At 43.5% G+C, this 17,969-nt stretch overlaps 1 protein-coding gene across 3 annotated transcripts in view; it reads right to left on the bottom strand.

Annotated features, from left to right (window-relative positions):
- The window catches only part of ARHGAP9 (Rho GTPase activating protein 9), an 89,116-nt gene that overhangs the window by 56,778 nt on the left and 14,369 nt on the right, over positions 1 to 17,969 (bottom strand). For 2 of the 3 annotated variants that reach the window (XM_069970372.1, XM_069970373.1), the window contains exons 4-5: positions 4,590 to 4,814; positions 3,097 to 3,168 (exon numbers count right to left, since the gene is read on the bottom strand). In XM_069970372.1, the coding sequence (XP_069826473.1) occupies positions 3,097 to 3,168; positions 4,590 to 4,814 (297 nt within the window). Of the gene's footprint in view, positions 1 to 3,096; positions 3,169 to 4,589; positions 4,815 to 9,883; positions 9,951 to 17,969 lie in introns of those variants that run through there. The other variant, XM_069970375.1, reaches the window with a different exon arrangement.

Here is a 17,969-nt window from a genome sequence, read left to right as displayed (position 1 = left end):
TAAAATCTTATCCCATTACTATACAATCGCTATGCTGCACACTTTGTAGGATGGTGATCCCCTAAGGTCAGCCAACAGATCTAAAGCCAAATTCCATGTTCTATCAAAGTGTTACTGTAATTTGTATTAAATTTGAAAGGGAACCTGTTACCCCCCGTGCGGGGGTGGCAGGCTCCCGGCCCCCCACAGAAGCACCCTATACTCACCTGATCCCGACGGGTCCCGCTCCTTGACACGGTCGGGTGACGGAGATTTCAGCGCCCGAAGCCCGGCGCGCGCGCTCCTCAGATGAGTCCAACGCTCATAGAGAATGATGGAGCGTCGGACTCACCTGTCATTCTCTATGAGAGTTGGACTCATCTGAGGAGCGCGCATGCCGGGCTTCGGGCGCTAATATCTCAGTCACCCGACTGGCTCAAGAAGCGGGACCCGGCGGGATCAGGTGAGTATAGGGTGCTCCAGCGGGGGGTCAGGAGCCTGTCACCCCGGCACAGGGGGTGACAGGTCCTCTTTAATGTTTCACTGCCCACTTGACCTTTCAATCCTACATAGCAGGAGTAAGGTTCTATCTTTAATAGAGCCTGACTCCTATTATGAGTCGGATATGGCAGCAGGTCAGACAATGAAATGCACAGCGATGCACTTAGCCCTATAGTCTATCGCTCACGATTGCAGTGGTCTCAGGGTTGAAACCCAAAAGCCAGGGTGATCTTAACCTATGCTATGTCTAAGCAACATTTAAAAGTTAATATAAATGACAGCAATGCTTTAAAGGGATTATCCATGCGTAAGTAAAACTTTCTTCCAGAAACAACACTTCTCCTGTCCTCAGTTTGGGTGTGTGTTTTGCAGCTCGGTTCCATTGAAGTGAATGGAGCTGAATTGTAATACCACAGTTTTTGCAAGGTTTTGCAAGAAAGTTAGGCCCAGGTCACACATTCCGCAGCACTACAGACCCATTCATTCAAATAGCCCCATTCACACCTTTTGAACATGAGATCATTAATTATTTTTTTCCACCTAATGAAATTATATAGGTTACCAAGAAATACTTGCGAATAAATATATATATATATATATATATATATATATATATATATATATTTACCATAGCTGCATCAACCACATTGATTACTGTGTAGAAATGGTTCTACGGCTGTCTACCTGTTACCTGTTACCTGGGAAAGTGACAAGCATAGGAGAAATAAAGGATGCAATAACAACAAGTAGATCAGGTTAATTGTCAGGGTGACTTACATATCCAGGACTCAAATCACAAAATACTTCGGGGTATTCTTTATCCTCAGGATCCCCCTGTGATATCTGTCTATGTACAACCTGCTCCATGTCCTCAGAGTAATAAGGAAGTACTGAAATATGAGCTGCTTTGGTGACAGCGTTGAAAAGAAAAGAGGAGGGCGGTAACTACTCAGAGGTAGAATAAGGAAGGAATAGGATAAAAATGTAGCAGCTGTGCGAGAAAGTCAGATGAATAAAAATATCAGTACTTCAGTGATCAACGGAGATGTCATGTTGTTATACTTTTACAGTTGAATGTTAATGTTGTTGAGTATACTTAAAGGGGTTATCTCTCAAACCATTCCTATGCAGAAAATCCTGAACAGTTGTTTTAAAATAGCCTGCATTTCTACCATAAACACAAAAAACCTTTTCATCTGGGGCTGGGCTGTGGACAGAATCTCAGACAGCTGACAGTATGAAGTCCTTCCTTGGATTCCACACCAGCTTCACAATTCTAACAAGAAGTCTGCCATCCTACTAGAGAGGCTCAAATGTATCATTTATTCGCATCTGGCCATTTTCACTTTTTTGGTTAATAAACCACAACCCCCCACTACACACACACACACTTATAAGATTTTATCTGGTATTATAGTTTATGGTACAGATATATGGTTTGGGCAGATTCCAAACAATGACAGCTGATTCATGGATATTTTAGCAACTGGATCCCTGCGATCAGTTGTCTGACAAGGGGCTACATACAAAAAGATATTTTTTTTCAAAATAAAACCTTCCCAGTTGCATAAGAGCTTCTATAAAACAGAGATCCCAAGGGCATATGGACAGGTTTAAAGGGAATCTGTCAGCACCTGGGCCCTACCTGAGGTGCTGGCAGTTCCCTAGGGAGCATGTTACCTTTTGGTAATTTGTCTGTGAAGTGGATTATGCACAATCTCAGGTCTCCTATTGTAATGAAGAGTCAAAGAGGAGGTGTGCCTCAGTGTTTGGGCGGCACTGTGGCACACCTCACCACTCCCTCCTCCCTCTCCTTCATGAATATTCTCTGCTGCCCGGCCTCCTGCTCACTCAGCTGTCAGCCAGTGTTTCTGATTGCAGATCAGTCCTCTGTAGGCAGTTTATGTCTAGAAGAAATATTCAGATATACTTGAATATCCTAGCACAAATAAGTTGGAGCCATGCTCTAGGGGGAAATCATCTGTGTAGAGACTAAAAAAAAAATTTTCCTTCGATTCCCACGATGGAAATTAAATATAGCAATTTATTTTTTAGTTTTTTCTCATTATTGTATAAAAAAGCAGAATTTTAAAACCAATTTGGACCTAATTGGCAATTCTTTGCAATTTTAAAAATGTAAAAAAAGAAAAAATATATACAGCAACTATATGTAATGTCTATCAGATAAATCAAGCCAATAGTGAAAAAAAACAGTTGTTGGTCTCTACAAAGATGATTTACCCCTGGACAACAGATCCAATACACTTGTGCCTGGAGATATACTATATCTGAGTGTTTCTTTCAGCCATAAACTGCCTACAGAAGACTGATCTGCAATCAGAGACACTGGCTGACAGCTGAGCGAGCAGGAGGCCGGGCAGCATTGATTATTCATGAAGAAGAGGGAGGATTGGTGAGGTGTGCCAGTGTGGACCCCTGCATTACAGTATGAGACCTGAGAATGCGCATAATCAACTCCACAGACAAATTACCAAAAGGTAACATGCTCACTAGGGGACTGCCAGCTACAACACACTGTAAGCACCCAATGTGCTGACAGAATCCCTTTAAAATAACCTATATGATTCTGCATCATGCAGTAAATAACAGTATTACCTGTGGTTGTGATCTGGATGAGGGATCATCACTTTCTTCATTTGATTCAAAACCTGCTGGCGGTGTGACTGTCTGTTTATGTAAAAGAATTACAAATGAAATGATATAAGGTTAAGATCATCCTAACGGGAATTCAAAACACAGTATTTCCATTTCAACTGCGCTTAAAACTATAGATTAAAAGTGGCGACTCTTTAAATTTAATGCAAGGATAAAGCAATAAAGTTTCCAGGCAAAAACCAAGATTAATTAGGCACAGGAGGAGCCACACTTCCTCCCCACATCCCCCTGCCGGCCCACCAGGCAAGTGTGGTTACAGCTGGCATATGCTATGGAGAAGGTAAGAATTTGCACCTTCTCTGTGGCGTATGCTGGGGCGCAAGTTTAATAAATCTGTTCCACTCACAGTTAAATGGAAAGTCCCATGAAAATTTTTAAAAAGCAAGGCCGGCAGAAGGGTACGGCAACTTAATAAACGATGTATACTTAACCGTCCTTGTGCCTTCATAGTGTAGGTCCTGGGTCTTGCTGACAGCTGCCATCCCAGTCACTGATTGGCTGAGTACGTGACGTTGAAGCTGGAAGATCTGCAGAAGGCCAGTTGCTGTCAACAGGACCTGGCAGCAGCGATACGGGGTAAGCATACTTTGTTTATTATGTTCTCGCACCCCCTGCCTTTTGATTTTTTTTTTTTAACACCATGGGATTCTTCTAGCGGGATCTAGGGGGAAACTGACTTGGAGGCATGCAACACAGTATAACACAAAAAGCATTTTAAAAAAATTTTTTTAGGGCATTTTAAATACCTATATCTTGTATACGACAGGAAGTATATACAGTAAGGGTCCGTTTACGCAGAAAGATTATCTAACAGATTATCTGCCAAAGATTTGAAGCCAAAGCCACGAATGGATTTTAAAAAAAGAGCAGCAATCTCAGGCTTTCCTGATCTCTGTTTATAGTCTGTTTCTGGCTTTGGCTTCAAATCTTTGGCAGATAATCTGTCAGATACTCTTTCTGTGTAAATGGACCCTTATGCTAAGTTTACACGAGGCAATTATTGGCTCGATTGTACAATTAACGATTTCGAAGTAACGATTTTTTCTATTACGATCAGCGTTTAGATGGAACGATATATCGTACAGAAAATTCGTTTTGCGATCATTTTGCGATCGGTTAAGCCTATCTCACACATAGGTAAAATCAGTGAACGACTGTTAACATGGAACGATTGGCGAATTTTTTGCGAACGACGATTTATGAACATGTTAAAAGTTCAAAATGAACGATTTTTCGATCGTTCGCCGCGTTTACACGTACGATTATCGTTCGAATTCGATCGTTATCGTGAAAATTCGCCCGATAATCGCTCCGTGTAAACGTAGCATAAGTCTTAGCACTTGCAGGTTGCTGTTGCATCTTTCTGTTTTAGTTTGGCATGCAACACAGTAACACACTGGTGTCAATGAGATCTTTAGAAAAAATATACTCACACATCCAGGAGTCTTAGACCTCCTTGGTGGTTTCCATGTTTTTTCTCTGGTCTCTATGTTGATAAAGAAATTCCTGCCTGTAATAGGGTCAACATGATATTCCCAGTTGTCCACTATGTGGACAGGAGAACATGTAGGGCTAGGAGGAGCTCCTTTTCTTTGCTTCATCTCTTCAAGATTGCAATAAACTGGTGTATTATCTTGCATTGTGCTAGCCAGGCTCTCCTATAAAAAGCAGAAAAATGAGGAGCATAAAAGTTTCATTTCTATACACAATCAAAATGTAAAACATATATGTATAGAATCATATTCAGTAAATTCTATACTAGTTCATCACCCATTTGTGCAGCTTAATTGACATTTAAGATATCCTTACTATACATAACAATGGTTGGAGTGTGAATTTATTTGGCTTCCCACTGTGTTTGCAGTATCTATTTACTGTACGAACAAGAAATTCTCCCAGTTCCAACCTATATGGCATATACATTGGACCCCAATACCCAATGGTGGCCAAAAGGGTATCATTTTGGCCTTAATTCAGATGCTTAATGTCAGTATCTGCTTATAGAATAGCTCAGACTTTTGCATTATTCCATAGAGCAGAATAAAGTTGAAAAATATATGCATATTTATACTTTTTTTCACATTGAACCCTAAGTATGAAGGATAGCACAAAGTAACATAAGTGTCATAGGCATCATAGGTATATGTGCGAGATATACATTGGGATGCAATGTGATAATATCCTAAGGTCCCTTGCACACTGCTGTGTATAGTCCTTGAAACGCAATGCATATGCTGGCCACATATCATCGACTTAACACCTCCCAGTGAATGGGACTCAATCCATCATAAGGAATTGCGATGCAGTGAGCTCCCAAATGGCCCAAGTGCTACCTTACCAAACTGACAAAGCTCTGTCAGCTGAGTTGGGTATTATTCTGGCTAACTGGGAGCTCGATACAACACATTTTCTTCAAAACACACAATAAAAGGCAAATTCTAACCTTCAGAAATTCTTTTCTTAAGGTTATTTCCATTTCTTTTGAACTTTGGATATGACACAAATTACAATAATCTCAGAATGTCTTGAACTTTGACTGGTTATTACTTTATATTATGTTATTACTGGTTATTACCTTATGTTATAAATCCTCCACAATTAATTTTGTGACTCAAGTCCCTGGACTTTCTCATTCATTTTCTTTTAACAAGTCACACCAGTTTAAACCCCCTTCACAGTCATACCTTTAGACTGACCCAAGTGCCTAGTGTTTCCACCCCCTACAGCAGAGGCTATCAATTAAATAAAGGTGGAAGAGACAATAAGCAATGGAAATGATAAACCTCGTCCTGTTGCCAATTGCTGCTCATTTGTGTATATAAATAAATAAACCATCCTATACATGGGTTAGTTTTACATTTGATAGTACTGCAACAATGAATAATTTCCATTTATTCTTCTGGCACTTTTCATCAACACCCTTCTATTTACAGACTGATGAACTCCCCCTTAGGTCACTGTCCTCCCCCCATTATATTAGATGAGTCAGAGAAGGACCTTTGTGGATCCTTCTCAAGACAACAGAGGGATAGACATTTAACATTGGCTCACAAGGTGTCCCATTTCCAGTGCTAGACTGAGTAGTGAGTGATAGGCTTCTCTATGTTACATATCTTGATCTTTGCTTTCTGTTTCTTTGCTGGGATCTTTGCTGGTCGTGTGACTCAAAGACTGGAGCTCTACTCCATGCATGTTGGAAGTACCCTATTACCCTTTTGCACCATGGTTTGGCATCTGACCTGCAGGTTTACAGATTATCCTATAACTGGATGACCTGTTCCATTCCTGCTAGATCAGTGTGAAATTTCTCTCTCTTCGTACAAACAGTCAGTAGTAAGGCATTTGGTCAGTGTAGCTTGGGCGTGTGTCCTCGCTCAATAGAAACAGACTCCCAAACCCCTTTTTTTCACATGGTTTTATACAACATGGGAGCACATGGGAGGGCATTATTACGCTATGAGGGCACATTCTATGAACAGTGTGCAGTACAGCCAATAAATGGTTCATACTGCAATGTCCCCAAAAAAACAAATTAGCTTATAGACTAGTTGAAGCCAGCAAAGTATTTTTTGTGTAGTGTTATATTATAAGGATCTAATATTATGATACCGTTGCACCATTTATATACCTGTGACGTTGCAAGGAAGTGTCACAAACAATGTTGCACCAATTCTTGTTTCAAGATTACTACATGTTGCCAGTTAAGTTGCCATATGTCATAACAGTCGATCAACACAAAACTTGAATCAGTCATTGCACTGGTTGTCTTATAAATAAAACCACTGTTCACGTATCCTGTTAGGGAATATGGATAACATCGATGAGGGTTCCTTGCTAGAGACCCCCATTCTATGAGCTAGAAGGAATAACCACTCCGCTTTGTAGGAAAATAAGAGCCATTTATCGAAATCGCTGCCATGTCCTACTACTTGCCTGGCTGCTTGCAGCTTTCCCTAGAAAAGTCAGATATTTGCCCAGGCTGCTAGGAGCACTGATGAGATAATCCCTTTAATAGACAGAGATTAAATTGAATTATATCATCTCCAAGTCATTTCTATTGTACATTGGATTATTGTTACTATAAAGAACATTAAACCAATGGTCCCAGAGCTCTTCAGCTGCATGCACATGGCTATATGATGGCTCCATACACAACAGTCCAGCTTTACTGATGGCAATCTCATTGATTTATTTGACTGAGGGCCCTATTAGACGAAACAATAATCGGCTGAATCGGCCCTAACCAACCGACTATCGCTCCGTGTAATAAACACAACGATCAGCCAATGGCAATGATCATCAGCTGATCGTTGATATAGCTTTGGACCTATAATTGTCAGGCGCCGACTATGCATCGCTATGTTTAATAGCGGTGTGCGGCCGGCGGCTGACGATTTCCAAACTGTATACATTACCTATCCAGGCTGCAGGGCTTCTCTTACGCTCTGCTTCTCCCCGGGTCCCGCGGGCTGCAGCTCCAGAGTGGCCTGCCTGAGCTGACAGGCCGCTCAGCCAATCACAGGTCGGGACCGCCACGGAGCTGCAGCGCGTGGGACCCAGGGAGAAGCAGAGCGCAAGAGGAGCCCTGCTGCATAGATAGGTAATGTATAAAGTTTAAGCAAGGGCTGCAAGGACATTGGTAACTATGTCCATGCAGCCCTTGTTAAACGATTCTTGGGCCACCCAGTAAACAAGATCAGCAGATCAGTGCTCGTTTACAGTTATTATCGGGCCCCCATTGGCCCGTGTAATACTACCCTATGTCACAAAATTGCTGGATATAGCTGGTGCTGCGGATATCATCTATCTGGATTTCACCAAAGCCTTTAATACAGTTCTACATATAATGCTGTGAAAAAAGTTAGTAAAAAGTGGACTTAATCCCTGGATAGTTAGTGGATTTGTGGTTGGCTGGAGGATAGGTATAAGGGGGTCATTGTTAATGGTGTATATTCTGAGCAGAGACTGGATACAAGTGGTGTGCCACAAGGGTCTGTTCTGGGTACTCTTCTTTTTAATATGTTTGTAAGTGACATAGGATAAGGTTTGGCGGGTAAGGTTTATCTGTTTGATGATGACACAAAAGTGTGTTACAGGGTTGGTATTCCCAGAGGTGTCAGCAATATGGAAAAGGATTTCGTTTTACTAGATAAGTGGTCAAAACAATGTAAATTGAAGTCTATTGTTTCCAAATATAAAATAATGCACTTGGGGAGAAGGAATCCTCTAAATATCATATCAGCATTTCTGTGTTATCAAAGACTTCAGAAGAGAAGGATTTAGGGGTAGTGATTTCTGACAACCTTCTGACAGCCACCAGTGCAACCAGGCGGTGGGGAAAGCTGGTCTGTATAGCTTGACCAAATCTGCCTACTTATAAGTATACAAGCTGTATCCACCTTGTGCTTTAAAAGACTGTATGTTTGTTAGATTTTCACAAGAACTGCCTAGTAAAGTTGTTTTAGGGTATGTTCACACGTACAGGATATGCTGCAGATCCTGTACGTGTGAACGTACCCTTAAGGTATCCTAGTGTCAGAAGTCATTTGACTACACTTTGTAGGATTGAAAAAAGCTCTTTGAAAAAGGCATGTGTGCAGTACACAGGGGACACTAGCATTGCTCCTCTGCCATGTGACATAGGCTGTGCACTACTGTACCCAGCTAGCACTGCACTACACCACCTGATACAGTCCCTTGTGCACACTGTAGATGTTTTGTCTAATTTTCCATTTTACTTTCAACATTTTAAAAAAATCCTAGAATTTCCATTGTCACCAGCCTAAAACTAAGCTGACACCTGTTTTCTCTGTGGTGATAAGGAGGAGGCTGCTGGAAAGTGTTCTGTACAGAATTATAGCGATAGGTAACACCAGTAGATAAATAAAACAATAGACAAAGCTCATGGCTCAGCCTCTCACTCCCTGTGGAATGACCTCTTCAAAGGTCACAGAGTACCCAGTAACATTTTCCCTTTTCCCCTTCATATCAATAAAATAGCTCATGTATATTCTTGCCTATATCCATGGGGCTTGGTGTAAAGTATTTAAATGTTGTTAAAAACAATGACTGACCCCATAATAGTGTACAAAGATATGTAAATTACAGAAAATTATTAGAAAATAGAAAAATATTACAAAAAAGAAAATGTTTATCTTCAATATCTGCCTGTAATCAGAAAAAAATCTAGATCTTACAGTCCCTTTAATGTTTCCTCATCAACTCTCCAATGTGGTTCATTCTAGCTGCCAGTCACTATGTGGCAATCCTTCCCTTCTCACTGTACAGAGATTGTGGTTGAGCAGTAAAATGCAAGGGTAAAATAAGATCTGCCACATTGCCACTTGCTTTAAACTTACCCAAGATGATAATGCAATATACTATAACACCACCAAGACATCCAACAGTAATTCGAATGGAGCCTCCAACACAGACATGAACCTAACCTAAGCTAGCAAACAATTGATTTTATATAATAGGCACTAAACAGAGGCAGTGTATCCATATACACTCCTATACATACATGTTCTGACCCTTACAAGTAGGCTTGGCTAATTAACATTATCATATACCATAATAATAAGGGAAATCCTTTGTTGTACACAGTCTCTCAAAAATCAAGTAAGAAGCAAAGATAAAGAGAAGAGGACATTGACCTAATCAGGTCAATCACAGTCTTATTCTTTACCTTTGTGGTAGTGTAGACTCTCAGCGAGCAGATACTTACACACAAGCATTACATATTGGATATGTATACATCCCTTGTCCCCGCACAGTGCCCTGAGCTCAGCGTTCACTTGTTGCTTACTCTTATCGCCAGCAGCTTAGCACCTTCTTACTGCATCCTGTTCCTCTTCTGAAAGAGGAACCTAAAGAGTGATTTTGCAAAGACATATTTTCTTTTTAGAGTAACTTATCTGGCCATTTAGTTACTGTGTATAGTGTGACCATTCAGTCAGGCCAATCACAGTAAACTATTACAAATGCTATCTTTTATTAGAATATTTCCATCCAAATGCAATATTTTCATTTAGTGCAATAAGGGCCTGTTCACACTAAGTAAAAGTGGAGGAATTTCAAGCGAAGCCCACGCCACAGACGCTGCTTGACATTCAACCTGTGCCATTGTTTTAATGGGACATCTCACGTGCCTCCGCTCTCCGATCAAAGTCAACTCTTTAGCCTTAAGGTGAATTTTTTTTTTTAAAACATAAAAAGTTCACTCTACAGTGATATTATAATATGAAAGTAGGGCATTTCAGCAGACGCATGCAATGGTGTTTTTCTCATCTCAAACTAAAAATCAATGATAGTTAGAATTTCTGAAATAGTACAGAATATGACACCTTCATATGTAGGGTTAAAAAGGAATATTGAGGTACAATGGCAGAATGTTAGATATAAAATATTAAGTACTTATAAAATATACTTTACTCCAAATAATATCAGATATACCAAAGTTGTTGCAGTTAGTTAGCTTGTCTAGCAGCGCTCTGTCTGATGTTTGTGGAGCCAGCAGAGATCTTCACATGTGTAGCCGGTCTCAATGGTCAGTTGTTTGGGGCATGCGCTCATCCAGCAGTGCTCTCCCTCTGGCGGCACACGGTAGATGCTTGCACCAGGGTGTTCCTTCTGTTGCTGACACAGTGGGAGACTGGTGGGCCGGTGGCTCCAATGCACGTGCTGTGGTTGGTGAGCTCACTACTGGTACCAAGGTGGCAATCTCGTTTGGTAAATTAGCAGCTGAATAGTTGGTAGTCACCACTCTACTGCAACATTTAGACGCGTTTCAGGATAGTTTGTATTCTTTCTCCAGTAAATTGTTGCAAAAGTTCGTTTTGACATTAGTCTGGAGATTAAATGTAGATTAAGTTCATTCCAGTCTCTGGACTGAATTCTTTAAATTACATTTACAATTAACTTAATCTACCGCTGTGTCAGCAACAAAGGGAACGCCGTGGTGCAAGTATCTACCGTGTGCCATCAACTATAACAACTTACTTGTCCCGACTGTCGGTAACACGTATCTATACAAATAATAGGAGACAAAACTGAACATATATGTGCTCCTTGACCATAATACACTAGCAACAAATAACTAACTGCAACAACTTTGCTATATCTTTACCTATATATTGTTTGGAGTAAAGTACTCAAGTCCCTATACAAACAGTAGTGAGAAACCTCTGCATCTGCAGCAGCAATATTACTTTGGAACACAAACTATATATACATAGAAACCAATAGCACAGCTCGCAAGGACCCTGCAAATGCTGTCAATAGAAAATGAATTTTATGTGCATTATATAATATCCCACTCTGCATTTTCTATGTACTTAATATTTTATATCTAACATTCTGTCATTGTACCTCAATATCCCCTTTTAAGCCTACAGATGAAGGTGTAATATTCTATAGTATTTCAGAAATTCTAACCATATATCATAGTTTTTAATTATAATAAAATATTTTCTAGAGAGCCTACCACATTGATTTGTCTACAGTTGGCTGGTTAGTAGGGTGCTATCCAAGAAAAAGGAAAAACGATCCAGCTTTTTTCAGTAAAATCAATACTTGCGCTTTGTTTAGATTTTCTCAACAGGACATAATACGCCAGCGTGCTACACACTTCTCAGTCTCTGATTACGTGTTTCGGACACATGCGCCCTTGCTCACAGATGCAAGCACAAGGGCGCATGTGTCCGAAACGCGTCATCAGAGACTGAGAAGTGTGTAGCACGATGGTGTATTATGTCCTGTTGAGAAAATCTAAATAAAGCACAAGTATTGATTTTACTGAAAAAAGCTGGTTCGTTTTTCCTTTTTCTTGGATGTCGCAGCACATAACCGAAGGTGGATCCGTGCGAATCAGTAAAGGAGTGGGTGAGCTGACAGTGTGGAACTTAGTAGGGTGCTATACCAGGTAGTGCACTCGAATTACACAGCCCATATACTATGCAATATATACTGTACCCAGACCCATACACGGTTTTACTGTACCCAGAACCATACCCAAGGTTGAGCTCACACTTTTTTTTTTTATTGTTGAAACAAAAGCAAACACCAATGGTGGGTATACTGCAATAAAAATGTCAGTGTCTCAATGAATTGTCATGTGTCCTTGGACATCAACTCTATCTTGACAATGACATCTCATGCTGTTCAAGTTGACTTATTGTCTGCTGAGGCATGGCATCCCACTCTTCTTGAAGGGCAGCCCTCAGGTCACTGAGGTTCTGGGGTACAGAGCTACAAGCCTCTGCACAGCGGCTCAGCTGATCCCATAAATTTCCTATGGGATTGGGTCTGGGGAAAGTGCAGGCCACTTCATTTGAGGTCCCTCAGTCTCCAGCAATTGTTCCCTTATGTGACCTCGATGAGCATGAGTATTGTCAGCCATGAAGATGACATTAGGCCTGTGTTGGTCATGCAAAGGCACAATGACTGGATTAATGATAATATTCAATTAGACTGGGCTTGTCTCTGTACCATTCACAAAGTATAGGGCAGTTCTGTAAAGACTAGACACACCTGCTCGCACTGTAACACCACCATCACTAAAACCAACAGTGTCTGCTCCTGCTCTTGGACAAGCTATAAAAACACACCTATTTTTAATGAGGGGGCATACGTTTAGAAATAGAAAGGATTGATAAATAACACTGGAGAATAGAAGATTTGATTATCCAAAAAGAACAAATGACCAAGTATTTTGTTACGGTATTCTTGGTAGAATGTAGGCTAGTCACTGTCTATGTTACACACCAAATAAAAATAGATTTTAGCTAGCAGGAAGAAATAATTTTCTTAACCTCAAGACGTTTTCCTAGGAAATTTCTACAAATTTCTATAGAACTACAATGCACAAAACTCAAACACAGACTATTTAAACATAAAGTAGTTGTATTTGTGGCATGCTGCCAGAAACACACAGATGTTGTACGGAGGGCCAGATGGGGCTTGCATTTTCAACTTCAGCAATATTCGGGTCATATTTGCTGGACTGGGGTTTTGAGCCCTGGAGCATTTGAAATTTAATGATGAATCACCAATTTGCATTGACCAAAGAGATGATGCTGGAACTTTAGTGTCTGGTGACATTCTAATGAAATATGTAAAGATGTCGCCTTCACGTCCAAGGCGTTTATACTAAAATAAGATAGCCACATAGCAGGAGTTAAAGGATAGAGGAAGGGATGTATTTACCTAAAACCTAATTCAATAAAGGCATTTTACCAACTAATTTTCTGGACATACTGTACCCACAGGATATCAGTAGTGGTCTGCCTGCTAGGATTCTAACTAATCCTGAGAGCAAAGCTTAATCATTTTCTATAAAGGTTCAAAAGTAGATATGCCAACTTACTCTACTGCTTCCATCCTTACTATAGGTATTAATGGAGAAGAGCAGTGCTTTTGATCAGAACTTAATGATTATTTATTTTTAGAGCACCATTGGTTCCAGAGCTCTGTTTATATGATAATGGGTTAAAATATAAGCTGTAACATAAAATTGTGTACAAAAGACATGGCTAAAGTAAGTATTTATGACAGTGAGCCACACTTTTAGAACTGTACAGAGGCTTACCACAGTTGCTCTCCAGACTCTAAAACAAAAGGGGTTACGATATTGTTTGCTCATACGGCCCCCTGGGAATTTATAGATCAGAGAGCCGATGCAGAGGGACGGTTCCTTTTTGTGAAGGGGAAAATGGCGGGTATCCTTTGCACCTTCGGCACGGTGTACCTTCCCAATGTGGGGCAGGCTGCCTCTCTGCAGAGATACCTAGCGGAGATCGAGGATTTCCTAGAGGGGGTGGTTGTTCTTGGAGGTGATCTCAACATGGCTCTTGACCCTCGCCTGGACTCTTCTTCCGGCCACTCTGCTCTCTCTTTCTCTTCTTTAAGACAGGCAAAACAATCCCTTCACTCCTACCAGCTTATGGACACCTGGCGGCTGCTCCATCCCCGCGATAAAGACTACACCTTTTTCTCGCATCCGCATAACGTATATTCCCGTATTGACTATTTTTTCATTTCTCATGCAAACTTGGACTGTGTAACGGCGGCCTCCATTGACCCCATCTCTTTTTCTGATCACGCTCTGATCTCACTCTCTCTCTCCTTCGCTCCTCCCCAACCGCGAAGCTGGTCCTGGCGTCTCAACGAGACCCTGCTAAGGGACCCAGGGGTCCTGGCCGAAGTCCGGACCGACCTCTCTACATATTTCTCTGTTAATACTTCTCCCGAATCTTCTCCGTTAGTGGTATGGGAGGCCCACAAATGCTTCATAAGGGGGACGTTTATTAAGCTCGCCACTCGCCTTAAAAAGGAGCGACTGGCCAAAATACAGTCTCTGATAACGCGTATTGCGGACTTAGACAAACGTCATAAGGCGAGTCTGGATCCTGCCACGGGGTCGGAATTAGCGGATCTGCGCGGAAAGCTGAGAGATCTCACCTTTGCAAACGCCAAGGCCTCTCTAGCGCGATGCCGCCGTCACTATTTTGAATTTGGCAACAAACCGGGTAAGACCCTAGCCCGGGCACTGCGCCAACAGAGAGCCCGCTCTTTCATCCCCCAGATTACTTCCTCCTCCGGATCAAAACAGTCCTTAACTTCCCAGATAGCAGAATCCTTCAAGGACTATTATACCTCCCTCTATAGCCTGCCAACCCCTTCGTCCTCACTGGATTCCCCACCCTTTCACTCGGCAGTTGCCTCGTACCTGGCAGAATCGGGACTGCCGACGTTGTCAGAGACGGAAGCCGCCGCGCTTGAATCCCCCATTACAACCTCAGAATGGGATTGGGCTCTTAAGACGTCCCCTTCGGGCAAATCCCCAGGTCCCGACGGGTTCACCTTGCCCTATTACAAAACCTTTGGGCCTCTCCTCCGGGACCACTTCCTGTCTGCCTTTAACTCGGTACCCACTGGCTCCACCCTCCCCCTAGATGCCCTCCGCGCCCATATCTCCGTCATCCCCAAAGACGGCAAAGACCCCTCATTGTGCCAAAATTACCGTCCCATTTCCCTCCTGAACCTGGACCTCAAATTCTTTTCTAAAATTCTGGCGGCTCGTCTTACCCCATTTCTCCAAGCCATAATACACCCTGACCAAGTAGGGTTTATGCCCATGCGAGAGGCCCGCGATAATACCATTAGAGCCATAAACATCGTCCATCTAGCCCGCTCCTCTTCCCTCCCCGTCATGCTTCTGTCCACAGACGCGGAGAAGGCCTTTGACCGTGTAGCCTGGCCCTTCCTCTTTGCCACACTGAGGCATATTGGTCTCGGGCCTCACATGCTGGAGTGGATAGGCTCTTTATACTCCCACCCCTCGGCCCGGGTTTCGGTCAATGGCCTTCTCTCAGCTTCCTTCCCTATCACGAACGGTACACGACAGGGCTGCCCCCTCTCCCCACTGATCTTTATCCTGACCCTGGAACCCTTCCTCAGGCATGTGAGGCGTAATCCGGACATCTCTGGGGTACGGGTGGGGCCGGTGGAACACAGAGTTGCGGCTTACGCGGATGACCTCCTGTTCTTCCTTACCCGGCCCATAATCTCACTTCCTAACCTGCTGTCAGAACTCTCCCGCTACCAGGCCCTCTCTAACTATAAAATTAATCTCCAGAAGTCGGAGGCTCTCAACATATCCCTCCCCCCCGAGGTAGCTTCCTCTCTCGAGGCGTCCTTCCCCTTCCGTTGGGCCCGCTCTTCCCTCAAATATTTGGGGGTACAGCTCACCCCTTCCACATCTGACCTGTACAAAACGAACTTCCCGCCTATGCTCCAGACGATAGAAGGGGACTTGCTTCGCTGGCACAGAGGCACCTTCTCCTGGTTTGGCCGTTGTGCAATTTTTAAAATGAATGTCCTACCTCGCTTACTATACCTCTTTCAGGCCCTCCCGGTCACGGTGCCTCTGTCATACTTCAGGCAACTCTCCTCACTTCTTACTAAATTCATATGGGCTCACAAACAACCACGCATAGCAAAGACAGTTTTATATCGCCCCAAATCAAAGGGAGGTCTGGGACTGCCCAACACCTATCAATACTATGTCGCCTCCCACCTGTCCAGAGTGCTGGACTGGCACCGTCACTCCTCCTCGAAGCTATGGGTGGATCTGGAAAAGGCAGTTGCTCCAGTGTCTTTGCTGGCAGCTCCCTGGCTCCCGGCCTCCGCCAATCTTGTGAGCTCCCACCCCACTATTGCCCCGACACTCCGGGTCTGCCATAAGCATCTCTCCGCTAGCTTCATGGCCCCTCACCCTTCTCCCCTGTTCCCAATTCTGGATAACCCCTCGTTCCGCCCGGGGATGGAAGACCCTGCCTTCCGCACTTGGTCCCGGGAGGGTCGCTTTCGTGCCCAATCCTTTCTCAGGGGCACAGCATGGCCCTCGCTCTCTGACCTTAACGCCCTTAATGACCCCACCCCCTTTGGGTTCTGGAGATCACTTCAGCTCCATCACTTCCTACGTACCCTTCCCATGCCCTCCTGCTTTGCCCGTCCACACACACCTTTTGAATCCCTGTGCCTGGGCTCCGACCCTCTCCGACACTCTCTTTCCACCCTCTATGCCATGTTGGGCTCACCCCCCGATCAACCATCTCCCCCCTTTCTCGGGGCCTGGGAGGAAGACTTGAACACCTCCTTCACCGCTGTACAGGTGGACAGAGTGCTCCGGTGCACGCATTCCTCCTCGATCTCCTCCCGCATACAGGAAGCGGGCTACAAGCTCCTCTCCCGTTGGTACCGGGTGCCTGTTCGACTGCACAGGATCTTCCCTGAGGTGTCCCCACAATGCTGGAGGGAATGCGGCGAGGAGGGCTCCCTCCTCCATACGTTCTGGAGTTGTCCCAGGTTGGAGTCTTTCTGGAAAGAGGTTTGGCGTATTGCCTCCACTTTTACTGACTACCCCCTCCCTTTCTCGCCTGCTCTTTTCCTCCTGCATGTGTCCGACATCCCTCTCAAAAGTTACCGTACCTCGATTCTCCGCCACCTGATCAATGCCGCCCGGGCCTGTATACCCGCTCTGTGGCGCCAACCTGACCCCCCTAGCCTTGCACTGTGGATACGGAAAGTGGAGGACATCAAACATATGGAGGACCTGACTGCTCAACTTCATGCCCGAAACTCTAGGTTCTTTAAGACCTGGTATTACTGGGAAAGGTTCACCGAGTCTCCTGAATATAGGTCTCTGCTGGCTAAGTGAGGAGCAGCCTACCTCCTTCTACCACCCCTCTCTGCACTTCCCCTCTTCCCATCCGCCCCCCCCCTCACTTTCCCCCCCTCCCCCCCCCTTCTTTTGTTCTCTGTTGGTCTCCGGACCTTTCCAAGGTCGAGCGCTAGCTCACTCCCTATCCTTTATGTAGGTTTGATATGCCAAATGAGTGTACTTTATGGGAGCCGTGGTTAGGTTTGTCTGCATTATGTGTCTGTATATGATTATTTCAGCGCCCTGCGAGTCGCCAATTGTACCCCCCGATGTATAAAAATTTAAAAATGTAATAAAATTTAGAATTAAAAAAAAAAAAAAAAGAACTGTACAGAGGCATGTACATTTCTGATACTAAATAGCATTGTAGACAGTGCTTTTCCCTGTTTGCACGGAAGGTCCATCAGAATGCATATGAATAGAACGGCGCCGGCAGGGGGGAAGTCGGTGCTGCAGTCCAATTTTTGAACTGCAGCCCGGTTCCTGCGCACAGTGCTGGTCTATTACTGAGCACTGTCCTGGGCTGAAAAAAAGGACTGTGGCACCGACTGTTCTATTCATTTGCAACACTTGAAGCGAATGTACCTGA

Source organism: Dendropsophus ebraccatus, chromosome 5 (assembly GCF_027789765.1).
Source record: "Dendropsophus ebraccatus isolate aDenEbr1 chromosome 5, aDenEbr1.pat, whole genome shotgun sequence".
NCBI lineage: Eukaryota > Metazoa > Chordata > Amphibia > Anura > Hylidae > Dendropsophus > Dendropsophus ebraccatus.
This window is presented reverse-complemented; position numbering and strand designations above follow the sequence as displayed.